The 13159-nt window shown below is 34.8% G+C and overlaps 1 protein-coding gene and 1 pseudogene across 1 annotated transcript; one reads left to right on the top strand and one right to left on the bottom strand.

Moving 5' to 3' along the window:
• The first annotated feature begins 1994 nt into the window (after window positions 1–1994).
• LOC141845922 (uncharacterized) lies at window positions 1995–2722 on the top strand. Its single transcript, XM_074733920.1, is given in 3 exon segments — window positions 1995–2213; window positions 2216–2324; window positions 2494–2722. Coding segments are annotated over 3 exon segments (426 nt in total). The 5' UTR covers window positions 1995–2125.
• Window positions 2723–6409: 3687 nt separating this feature from the next.
• Window positions 6410–13159, bottom strand: LOC141845921 (uncharacterized; annotated as a pseudogene).

Raw genomic sequence — 13159 nt, 5'->3', positions numbered from 1 at the left:
CTCAAGAAACCAAGCCTATGTCATATATAAATCATTAAATGTTATTAGCTATTTATGCAAACAAATAACTATATATTCAAGACTCATAACAAGTAGACTAGTAAATCTCTTTATATAAGGCAACATGACAATACAACTCTTCTCCAAATATCGAGAGTTGAGATGTCATTTAATTATATATTACCTCAATTCAATTATAATTTCCTAAGTTGTCAATATCATCAACAATATCTATAATTCTTATAGGTAGCTTATAAGTAGAAGAAGCAAATAAAACAGAAGAAAAAATGTACAAAATATAAAATTTACAAAACGACCTAACATCCTCATTTAATTCTACGTGGAGATAATATTTCTTCATTAGGTGTTCTAATCTGGATTGATTTAGTTCTTTCCTTGCAAAATATCTTTTATACAATTTTCTAGAAGCAACATTGAAATACATCTTTACATGTATGCCTCTATCTGGGATTCTGAGCAATAGTATTATGTCTTTGGTTGTGAAGGCCATTGCCACATTACAAAATTTAAAAATTTTATCTTCTGAATCTCAATTCTTAAATATGTTAACTAGTAATCCTTAAGTGGAATTTTCGATATGCTAAGGAAAGATACAAAAGGAGCTACTACTTATAATGCTAATATGTTTTTCATGGAGATTCACTCTTGAATGCCCCTTTCCCTTACTCTTACCTTTTAGGAAAGTTTGACAAAAAAATTCTATAAAATGACCTAATTTACTCATCCAATATAACTTTTACTCCATATTTGATAAATCATTCTTTAAGCTTTTTTTTAGCTATTGATGTAGATGTTTGCATTTCCTACAATATACAAATAAAACATTAGAGCTTTGTAAATAATCAATCAAATAATATATTTTCGTCAAACTAAGTTAAACTATTTAAAAGACCAGCACACTTTGTTAGGCAATTCTTCAATGGTAAGAAGTATGATACAAAAGTCAAAATAAATTATACTTTTAGCCAATTCATCTGAATATAATTAACAAACTTAAATACAAACAAATATAACAATGAATAGTCCTAGTAATTGATTGTACATATCAAACTATTTGTAAACATTATTCCTAATTAATGATGTAGATATATGCATTTTTTTAAAAACTAAGCTCAATGACCTACCTATATGATACTTTTTAAGTCAATTCAATCACATAACTTTTATGAAACACTAATTAAACTAAGTATACATATTTTGTATAAAATTTTTAAAAATATATAATCAAAATAATTTCACTTGAGAAGATGATGGATTCTTCGATATTTTGAATATTAATGATTCTGTAGCCTTGGGGTCAATTCTTCACTGGACCTAATTCTTTCAGGAACAAACACAAGCTAAAGGAATAGAAGCCTTGTACCAGAGGGAGATCATACAGTCACCAATGAAGTGCTGAGAGCTATCGTTCTTGGTTTCATCGATGAGGCATGAGCGAGGCTATTAAAAGCGCCAGTGAACACTAAAGGGAGAGAGCTATTGAAGTAAAAGTAGAGATTTATGTCGATTTCGACGGTGAGAATTAGGGTTTTCGATTTTGTCGATGAAGCAGAAGCAAGGTGGTGTCAAAATTTTAAAAAAAAAACACGTGAGTGGTTCGTTGAGATGCCTCGGACTGCCATTTAAAACATCCCTATTTCAAGTGATCATGCAACCACGTATGAAATTTTTGAGAATGATAAAATGGGAATTGAACACACACTAGCCTACGCGATCTGAACAATTTCAAAACCACATATGTGATTTGGATAAATTGCATAATCACCTAAATTTAAATGAAGCTCCAGCCAAAGTTAACTCAAACTCAAATTCAAATTAAAAAAAAAACATAAATTAAACTTAAATAACCATCCCAACGGCAACTTAAATTTACTTAATTACTTTACTAAATAAATTTGAACAACTTTAGCTCAGCTTGGCCTTTTATTTTGGATTGAAATAAAATGTCTGATTTATTTTATTTATATAGAAAGGAAGAAAAAGAAAAGCATCGCCTTCTCCGTCGTACGTCCGCGAGCTTCAGGAGCCACGCGAGCCGATTCTACTGCCCAACCCACCAAATCGTCCGCGAAACCCTAGATCCAGGCTCTATCTCAGCTTTGAGATGGCGTGGTCCTCCCGCTTCCTGACGGGGATGGCGTTCTTCGCAGTGGGCTTTGTCTTTGCGCCAGATGTATTCGACTCCGGGGCCGATCCCCAGCCATCGCCGTAACCGCCGCCAGGATCCTCCATCTCATCGCCTTCGCCACCGACTGGGGCGCCGCCCTCTGGGTCACCTTCATCGGCGGGATCATCATGTTCAAGTAACCCCCGTAAAAAGTTCCAATCTTCCGTTTCATAGAGCTTCAAATCTTTTTGCTTGGTTTACCTATCGTAGAAACTCATCTTGGTCACTATTTTTTTTATTTTTTATTTTTGCTTAATCTGTGTGGCAGCTGGTTAGATTGTGATAAAACCCTGTGAACATTGCAGAAACTTGCCGAGGCATCAGTTCGGAAACCTTCAGAGCAAAATGTTCCCTGCGTATTTCACATTGGTGTCTGTTTGCTCAGCAGTTTCGGTTGTAGCATTTGCCTATATCCACCCGTGGAGGTCGGCCTCATTGATCGAGAGGTATCAGCTTGTATTCCTCCTTTCTGCGCTTGGATTCAACCTATCCAACTTGATTATCTTCACCCCAATGACAATCGAGGTAATATGATCATCTTTGTCAAAAAAAATTTGCCATTTATTCTTAGGTATTATTTGTTATTACCTTGCTACTGGTTTTAGGGAGAGATTATAGAAATCTACTTATTATACGTGTATAGATCTATATTTAATAATAGTTTATGCATCTAATATCAATACTTTGACGGCGGTAACAAAATCTCTATGTTAATGAGAGTCAATCATATATATACCTATTACATATGTCTGTTGGATACAATAATAAAAAATCATATATTGAAAATATATAGAAAAATAGGAAATAAGATGGAAGATAGGTCTTTTGGATATAATTCAAAAACAAAACCATGAGGACTTGAACACAAAATAGACAACATCATATCGTTGTGGAGGTATGTATGAATTGCAATCATGGTATCAAAGTTTGTTGGGATATAATCAAAGTCTCATATTGGAAATATATGAAAATGAGATCTTTTGGGTAAAACTCAAAAACAAAATAATGAGAGTTTGAGCCCAAAGTGGACAATATCATATCGTTGTAGAAATATATATGGATTCCATCGGATCTAACAATTTCAACCAGCAATATGTCAATGATGGTACCCAAAACTCTAGTTTAGGGACTGTAACATGGGAGATCTAAAAAATAGTTTGTAACTTTACCTAGAGTCCATTCTTTGCTTGATGATATGTAAATCGACATATCCAATGCATGAGTAATTTTAATTAATTTGTGATTTTGACATCGTATCTGCTTAGTGCATTGTGAATTTTATCATTAGTCAGAGAAGACCCAACTATTATCATTGTCATGAGGTCTGGATGAGATTCTTTTTTGGTCTCTCTTTAAGTTAAATTAAGAATTTACTAAAAGAATGCCCAATAAAAAAAGTTTTTTTTGACACCAAAAATGTGTGCTGACCCATCCAAATTCTTTCTATTTTAACTCTGTAGACTCAACTGGTCTGTATTTTCTAACTCTGTCATTGTGTCATTTCTTTTTATTTTTCATTTGGGATATGATGAAAGCATAGTGGTTGACTTTCTTATTTGGCTTTTATACTAAGTAGTCATGCCTATTCTCTGCATGACAACCTTGCATTAGACATCTATATTGAATGCACTTGGATGTCCTTGAGAACTGGGAGTTATAATCATGTACAAATTTAATAATCTTCATAATTTTCTCAATTTTTTTATTTATGGTGTTGTAAGTCCTTTGCCCATGGATTGATACCCTTGTCTTTTGTATGGTTGCTGATGCCCACTTAAGTATAAGCAATAAGTGGACAACTAGAATCTAGGGCTCAATCCACTTAAGTTTGGATGCCACAAACCGAAGCTTAAACCTAGTTAGCATTTTAAGGAAGACGTAGTTGACCCAATAAATCAAGTTATATACACGATAAGTTACTATGAAAAGAGAAACACTGAAATCATATCTACAAGTTTTATCTATTAGAAATTATAGTAGTTTTATCCACGTGACAACTTATCCTAGTTTCAAACCCATCGATTAGTTTTTAGATCCTATTAATTAGGTAGATAAGGTTGAAATCTTCTCTTGTAAAAAGCCTATTTAAAGGCACACAGCTTCTCTATTCGGTGAATCAAGTTTTACAAGCTTGTTGTTTTTGTCTCTTACGTTTTTCTCTTGGCGCATTAACATTGGTATCAGAGCCTTTTCCCCCTCCACTTTCCTCTCTCTGTTCTCTGTTCACTTTCCTCATTAACACCGTAGCTGTTGAAGCCATAGATCTCGCTGCCGTAGTAGATTTCCTTTGGGACAGAGGTGACATTTCTCCATACTGATTTCACCGGTGAGAAGAGAAGAGAAGAAAGGCACACACAAGCAAAGTGATAACTGATTTCACCGGTGAGGGCAGCAGAGGTGAGAAATAAGTAACTCAAAAAAAAGACGAAGAGGGCAGGAGGTGGCAGTGGAGCAGATCCGGCCAAGAAATTGTGAAACGGAAGAGCGTCAAAGATTTCCTTACGCCGTCGTGGGTATATCTCTGATATTTCTGGATTAGATATTTTTTTCTCTCCCTCATTTTGATTCTGAATTCCCTTCAATGGCATCCGAAAATAATTTTGTGCAAGCTGCGATTCCACGCTTTGATGGTCACTATGACCATTGGAGCATGTTAATGGAGAACTTCTTGAGATCCAAGGAGTATTGGCAGGTTGTTGAATCTGGAGTAGCAGAGCCAGCAGCTGGAGAAATACTGACGAATGCACAAAAAGTGGAGTTAGATGCATTGAAGCTGAAGGATCTTAAGGCAAAGAACTATTTTTTCCAAGCCATAGATCGAGCAACCTTGGAGACAATTCTTAGCAAAGAAACATCCAAGGATATCTGGGATGCATGAAGAAGAAGATGGTGACGTCTTGCATCTTTTCACCATATATCCTCATCTTGTTGGCAATCGTCATGGTTCTTGCAAAGAAATCTGAAACAGATTCCCCAGACTTCATGCGTAAAGTCTCAAATTCTGTCCGAAGACCTTGAAGCTGCACCCGCTTAGCCTTGGCATTCCCTTGATACTTCTTCTTCATGCAATCCCAGATATCCTTGGACGTTTCTTTGCTAAGAATTGTCTCCAAGGTTGCTCGATCTATGGCTTGGAAAAAATAGTTCTTTGCCTTAAGATCCTTCAGCTTCAATGCATCTAACTCCACTTTTTGTGCATTCGTCAGTATTTCTCCAGCTGCTGGCTCTGCTACTCCAGATTCAACAACCTGCCAATACTCCTTGGATCTCAAGAAGTTCTCCATTAACATGCTCCAATGGTCATAGTGACCATCAAAGCGTGGAATCGCAGCTTGCACAAAATTATTTTCGGATGCCATTGAAGGGAATTCAGAATCAAAATGAGGAGAGAAAAAAATATCTAATCTAGAAATATCAGAGATATACCCACGACGGCGTAAGGAAATCTTTGACGCTCTTCCGTTTCACAATTTCTTGGCCGGATCTGTCCCCACTGCCACCTCCTGCCCTCTTCGTCGTTTTTTTTTTTGAGTTACTTATTTCTCACCTCTGCTGCCCTCACCGGTGAAATCAGTATGGCTACTATTGCTGCTGCTGTACCTTCTTCTCTTCTCTTCTCACCGGTGAAATCAGTATGGAGAAATGTCACCTCTGTCCCAAAGGAAATCTGCTACGGCAGCGGGATCTATGGCTTCAACAGCTACAGTGTTAATGAGGAAAGTGGACAGAGAACAGAGAGGGAGGAAAGTGGAGGGGGAAAAGGCTCTGATACCAATGTTAATGCGCCAGGAGAAAATGCAAGAGACAAAAAACAAAGAGCTTGTAAAACTTGATTTACCGAATAGAGAAGCTGTGCCTTTAAATAGGCTTTTTACAAGAGAAGATTTCAACCTTATCTCCTAATTAATAGGATCTAAAAAACTAATCGATAAACTAAAACTAGGATAATTATGACGTGGATAAAACTACTATAATTTCTAATAGATAAAACTTCTAAATCTTATCAATTTCAGTGTTTCTCTTTTCATAGGTGACTCTGATCTATGTAGATCTTGATTTATTGCAGGTAGACTTACGTCTTTCCTTGAATCCTAACTGAGTTTTAAGCTTCATTTGGCGTCCAAAACTAAGTATGAATAAGCCCTGAGATTCTAGTTGCTGCCACTTATTGTGCCTCTTATACTTGAGTCACATGGGCAACCATACAAAGGACAAAGGGTCTCAATCCATCAGCGTGAACTACAACACCATAAATAAAAAAATTGAGAAGATTATGAAGATTATTAAATTTGTACATGATTATAACTCCAGTTCTAAGTGCACCCAATTGCATTCAATATAGATGTCTAATGCAAGGTTGCCATGCAGAGAATAGGCATGACTACTTAGTATAAAAGCCAAATAAGAAAAGTCAACCACTATCCTTTCATCACATCCCAAATGAAACATAAAAAGAAATGACACAAAGACAGAGTTTGAAAATTCAGACCAGTTGAGTCTACAGAGTTAAAATAGAAAGAATTTGGATGGGTCAGCACACATTTTTGGTGTCAATAATATTCGGCATTCTTTTAGTAAATATTTAATTGAACTTAAAGAGAGACCAAAAAAGAATCTCATCCAGGCCTAATCACAATGATAATAGATGGGTCTTCTCTAACTAATGATAAAATTCACAATGCACTAAGCAGATATGATGTCAGAATCACAAATTAATTAAAACTACTCATGCACTGGATATGTCGAGTTACATATCATCAAGCAAAGAATGGACTCTAGGTAGAGTTGCAAACTATTTTTTAGATCTCCCATGTTACAGTCCCTAAACTAGAGTTTTGGGTACCATCATTGACATATTGCTGGTTGACATCATTATTCATTAAGAATATATATGATTGACTCTCATTAACATAGAGATTTTGTTACCGCCGTCAAAGTATTGATACTAGATGCATACACTATTATTAAATACAGATCTACTTGACATCATAATAAGTAGATTTCTATAATCTCTACCTAAAACCAGTGGCAAGGTAATAACAAATATTACCTAAGAATAAATGGAATTTTTTTTTGACAAAGATGATCATATTACCTCGATTGTCATTGGGGTGAAGATAATCAAGTTGGATAGGTTGAATCCAAGCGCAGAAAGAAGGAATACAAGCTGATACCTCTCGATCAATGAAGCCGACCTCCACGGGTGGATATAGGCAAATGCTACAACCGAAACTGCTGAGCAAACAGACACCAATGTGAAATACGCAGGGAACATTTTGCTCTGAAGGTTTCCGAACTGATGCCTCGGCAAGTTTCTGCAATGTTCACAGGGTTTTATCACAATCTAACCAGCTGCCACACAGATTAAGCAAAAATAAAAAATAAAAAAATAGTGACCAAGATGAGTTTCTACGATGGGTAAACCAAGCAAAAAGATTTGAAGCTCTATGAAACGGAAGATTGGAACTTTTTACGGGGGGCGATGGCATTTTTAAAAATTTTTGGCGGAAATTATCCAGGGAAGAAAATGGGGTTACTTGAACATGATGATCCCGCCGATGAAGGTGACCCAGAGGGCGGCGCCCCAGTCGGTGGCGAAGGCGAGGAGATGGAGGATCCTGGCGGCGGTTACGGCGATGGCTGGGGATTCCGGCCCCGAGTCGAATACATCTGGCGCAAAGACAAAGCCCACTGCGAAGAACGCCATCCCCGTCAGGAAGCGGGACGACCACGCCATCTCAAAGCTGAGATAGAGCCTGGATCTAGGGTTTCGTGCACGATTTGGTGGGTTGGGCAGTAGAATCGGCTCGCGTGGCTCTTGAAGCTCGCGGACGTACGACGGAGAAGGCGATGCCTTTCTTTTTCTTCCTTTCTATATAAATAAAATAAATCAGACATTTTATTTCAATCAAAATAAAAAGCCCAAGCTGAGCTCAAGTTGTTCAAATTTATTTAGTAAAGTAATTAAGTAAATTTAAGTTGCCGTTGGGATGGTTATTTTAGTTTAATTTATGTTTTTTTTAATTTGAATTTGAGTTTGAGTTAACTTTGGCTGGAGCTTCATTTAAATTTAGGTGATTATGCAATTTATCCAAATCACATATGTGGTTTTAAAGTTATCCGGATCGCGTAGCATGGCGTGAATTCAATTCCCATTTTATCATTCTCAAAAATTCCGAGCATGATTGTGTGATCATCCGAAATAGGGATGTTTTAAACAGCAGTCCGAGGCATCTCAATGAACCACTCACGTGTTTTTTTTTAAAAATTCTGACACCACCTTGCTTCTGCTTCATCGACAAAATTAGAAATCCTAATTCTCACCAATAAAATCAACATAAATCTCTACTTTTACTTCACCGACTCTCCACCCTTTAGTGTTCACCAATTCTTTCATTAGCCTGGCTTATGCCTCATCGACTAAATCGAGAAGGGTAGTTCTCAGCGCTTCATCGACGATCATGTGATCTCCCTTTGGTACAAGGCTTTCATTCCTTCAGCTTGTGTTTGTTCCACGGAAGAATCAGGTCTAACTGAGAATAGACCCCAAGGCTATAGAAATCATTAATATTCAAAATATCGAAGAATCCATCATCTTCTCAGGTAAAATTATTTTGATTATATATTTTCAAAAAGTTTAAACAAAATATGTATACTTAGTTTAACTTTGTTTCATAAAAGTTATGTGATAGAATTGGCTTAAGTAGTATTATATAGATAGGTCATTGAGCTTAAGTTAAAAAAAATGTATTATCTCAATACTATTATCAACTTGGGATAATGTTTACAAATAGTTCGATCTGCAAAATCAATTATTACTACTACTACTGATTGTTATATTTAGTTTGTATTCAAGTTTGTTAATTATATTCAGATGAATATGCTAAAAAGTATAATTTACTTTTACTTTTGTGTCATACTTTTTACCAGTGAAGAATTGCCTAACAAAGTGTGCTGCTCTTCTAAATATTTTAATTTAACTTAACAAAAATCATGTATTTGATTGATTATTTACAAAGTTAGAATGTTTTATTTGTATTTACAGGAAATGCAGACATCTACATCAACAACTAAAAAAAACTAAAGAATGATTTATTACATATAGAGCACAAGTTATATTAGACGAGTAGTTAGGTCATTTTATAGAATTCTTTTTGTCAAACTTCCCTAAAGGATAAGGGCAAGGGAAAAGAGCATTCAATAATGAATTTCTATGAAAAACAATTAGCATTAGCCCTTTTGTGTCTTTCATTAGCATATCAAAAATTTCACTTAGGGGATTACTAGTTAACATATTTGATAATTGAGATTCAGAAGATAAAATTTTTAAATTTTGCAATGTGACTGTGGCCTTCACAACCAAAGACGTAGACTATTGCTCAGAATCCCAGATAGAGGTATGCATGTAAAGATGTATTTCAATGTTGCTTCTAGAGAATTATATAAAAGACATTTTGCATGGAAAGAGCTAAATCGATTCAGATTGGAACACCTAATGAAAAAATATTATCTTTGCGTGGAATCAAATGAGGATGTTAGGTCGTTTTGTAAATTTTATATTTTGTACTATTTTTTTCTATTTTATTTGCTTCTTCTACTTATAAGCTACCTATAGGAATTATAGATATTGTCAATGATATTGACAACTTAGGAAATTAGAATTTGGTTGAGGTAATATATAATTATATGACACCCCAACTCTCAATATTTGCAAAAGTATCTACCACAAAGACTTGTAGCTGTATCGTCGTACTATCTTATATGAAGAGATTTATTGGTCTACTTGTTGTAAGTCTTGAATATGTAGTTATTTGTTTGCATAAATAGCTAATAGCATCCAATGATTTATTTATAGCATAGGCTTGGTTTCTTGAACATGTCCCTATTCAATGGTCAAGCAACATTTAAGATCGAGAATAAGCAAGTGGAGGTTTACTTATTCTCATATTAATAAAGTAAAGGGCTAAGTTAGAAGAACTCTTAACTCTCTAGGTAAACATAAGGTGTATTTGAAATAATATTACAATCTTATTATCTCTTATTATCTAAAGGTTTGTTGATTAAGTATCTATTATTACTTATTATTCAGATTATTGTTGATATTCTCCCTACTCCCGAGGAAGTCCATTTACTTGAGACCTCCTCGCCACTCAATTTCAGTCAACACCATAACGGGGAAACACATCCACTACACAAATAGATACAGACATATCAGATGCAGCTGGATGTTTATTTTGTATTATAAAGGAAAAGGCTATTGAACTCCTTACCCATGAGAATCAAGATTTAGCGACATTAAATAAAGAATTAGTTATCATTTTAGAAAGGCAAGGATTATCTTATCCAACTAGGCACCTCTATAGGACATCCTTCTTCTAAAGTTTCATCAACCAATATAATGAGAAGAGGACATGACAGAAGTCGCTATAACCTCAGGGACACTTCTAAAGATACACCTGCATGGTAGCAATGGTCTTGGGTACGAAGAGGACTGAGAGACAAATGAAGGAGGTTGAAGGGGGTAAAAAATCTCAAAAGCAAGGGAAAAAATTGGAAATGCAAGAATACAATAATATATTAGTCATTGAAAAGATTGATGAAGAAGAGGAGATAAAAAAACTAAAGGAAGAGACAAGACACTCAACATAATGAGATTGGATGCTATTAAAGTAAGTATAGAATTATACAATAATTCTTAAATATTACTTGCAATTTTATTGATATGAGTGTGTTTTGTAGGTGAAATACATGGAGTCTTAGTAGTCAGGGAAGTAATATTGTTAGGTTATTGATGCAGGAGCATCCAAATATTTTTATTATTAATTTTGATTTGTTTTTGGTAGTATTTTAAAAGTAAATTTAAATCCGTTTAAGAATTTTAGGATTGAGTATATTAAGAAATTTTCCTTTTTATAAGGAAGATGAGTTGATGTTTAGAAGAAGAAGTTTTGGTTTAATAATAATTTCGGCAATGCCGTTTATCCAAAAAGAAAAATGAGAACAGATGGTGGTTCGTTGATTGGCTCAACAAAATAGAAAGTATTTTTGATTACAATGAGGTGCCTGATGGGCCGAGCATTTGCTTGGTGGAAACAACTACGACGCTCGCGAGAGAAACTATATGACTTTGTATAAGAGGAAGGCTACTACTCATTAACAAGAAATATTTGAGGACCTCGATAACATTGTATTTTTATTGACAGGGAAGTAATCGATATTTAGTGATCATACGTTTCAATACCCTTTTGTTTGACAGCAATCAGGCATGGTTCAAGCATCCTCCTCATCTTAGGTTATAGATCCAATATATGACTTTGTGTTGCTATAAGAAGTTTTGTTCAAAATGATGATGAAGTGGATGAAGGTGTCGATAAAGTTGGTGTGGATCATATGGATGATATTATTTAAAGATATTTTATTTTGAATACACTAAACTCAAGGCTAGCTGTGAATCATACTCATTATGTCATATTTGTCAGACAAAGAAACCAATTAATTTTATTAATTTGTACAAGACGATTTTGGGGCGAGACACTCTTAAGTAGTATTTTTTTTATTATTAATTTTGACAGAGGGTAAGTAATTCTATTTTTAGATACATACGTTTCATAAGGAATCTTTCTTTTACCTTTCTTAGAGTTTGGGTCTATATAAACATGTTATGAGTTGATGTTTAGAAGAAGAAGTTTTGGTTTAATAATAATTTCGGCAATGCCTCCCTATCTCCTATTATTTTTCCGAATTAATAGGTTTTAGAAGATTGTTTCCGACGTTCGCAGTCGAAAACGGATCCATAATCGCTATTGCCTGGCGTCAGTTATACAAGAAATCCATTTATTGCTCAACCAGATTTTAGCTAGAAATTCTATTTCATATGATAACCTATTAATTTGTTTATAATATTATTACACTAAGTATGAATATATCTTGAATTTTATAATCATCAGGCGAACACTTATGGGAAACTACTTTGTTTCACATCATCCAAACAACTCCGGTTGATCATAAAGTTAGGTATATTTTTTATACCAATGAATACTAATGGCGCTCATTATCATTTATTGACCATGGACATTGATACAAAAATATTCTACCATTATAATTCGATGTCCTACAATAAAAAATATGATGTCTATTTTATAGAGTTGGTTAGTATTATGAGGTTTTGAGAATAACTTGAATATTATTGATCACAATAATAAGATTATATACATATCCATCAAATCAAGATAAGCAAGAAATAAATTTTTATTTTGAATAATTATTTACATGGGATAAAATTAACTAAAGATGATAACTAAATCAATCAAATATTCACAAATATATACATATCTAATTCAATATGCCCTTCAAGATGGAGGTTACAGAGAAATGTTGATCTTGAATAACAAATTGTGAAGGCAAGCACTAGATAATGACTTGGTGAGAGCATCAGCAAATTGATCTCTTGATAATATATGAGAAACACGCAATTTGACACCTTGGACAAGTTCGCGAACAACATGGTAGTCCAAGGCAATATATATGCTTCATACGAGAGTGAAAAATCGGATTAGTGCAGAGATAAATGACTCTAATATTGTCACTATAGATGATAGGTATAGACAAAATGAGAACACATAGTTCTTAAAGGAGAGAACAAATCTAAGAAATTTTAACAGCACCCGATGCAATGGCTTGATATTCAACTTTCGTAAAGGATCAAGCAATAGATTTTTGTTTCTTAAAGCTCCAAGAGATTGGATTGGAGCCAAGGAAGATAACATATGCTTTGGTGGAATAACGATCATCAGGATTGCCACCCCAATCAGCATCAGTAAAGCTATGAAGAGATAGTAGCGTCTCAGAGCGAATATGAAGACCATAAGCAAGAGTACCATGAAGATAGCGAAACAGATGCTTGACCGCACCCCAATGGTGTTTGGAAGGGACATGCATGAATTGGGAGAGGTGATTAATAGCAAAGGCCAT

Source organism: Curcuma longa, chromosome 15 (assembly GCF_044706935.1).
Source record: "Curcuma longa cultivar G26 ecotype Majalengka, Jawa Barat chromosome 15, ITB_CL_G26_1.1, whole genome shotgun sequence".
Lineage (NCBI taxonomy): Eukaryota > Viridiplantae > Streptophyta > Magnoliopsida > Zingiberales > Zingiberaceae > Curcuma > Curcuma longa.
Note: the sequence above shows the minus strand (reverse complement) of the source record. Positions and strands in the feature narration are given on the sequence as shown.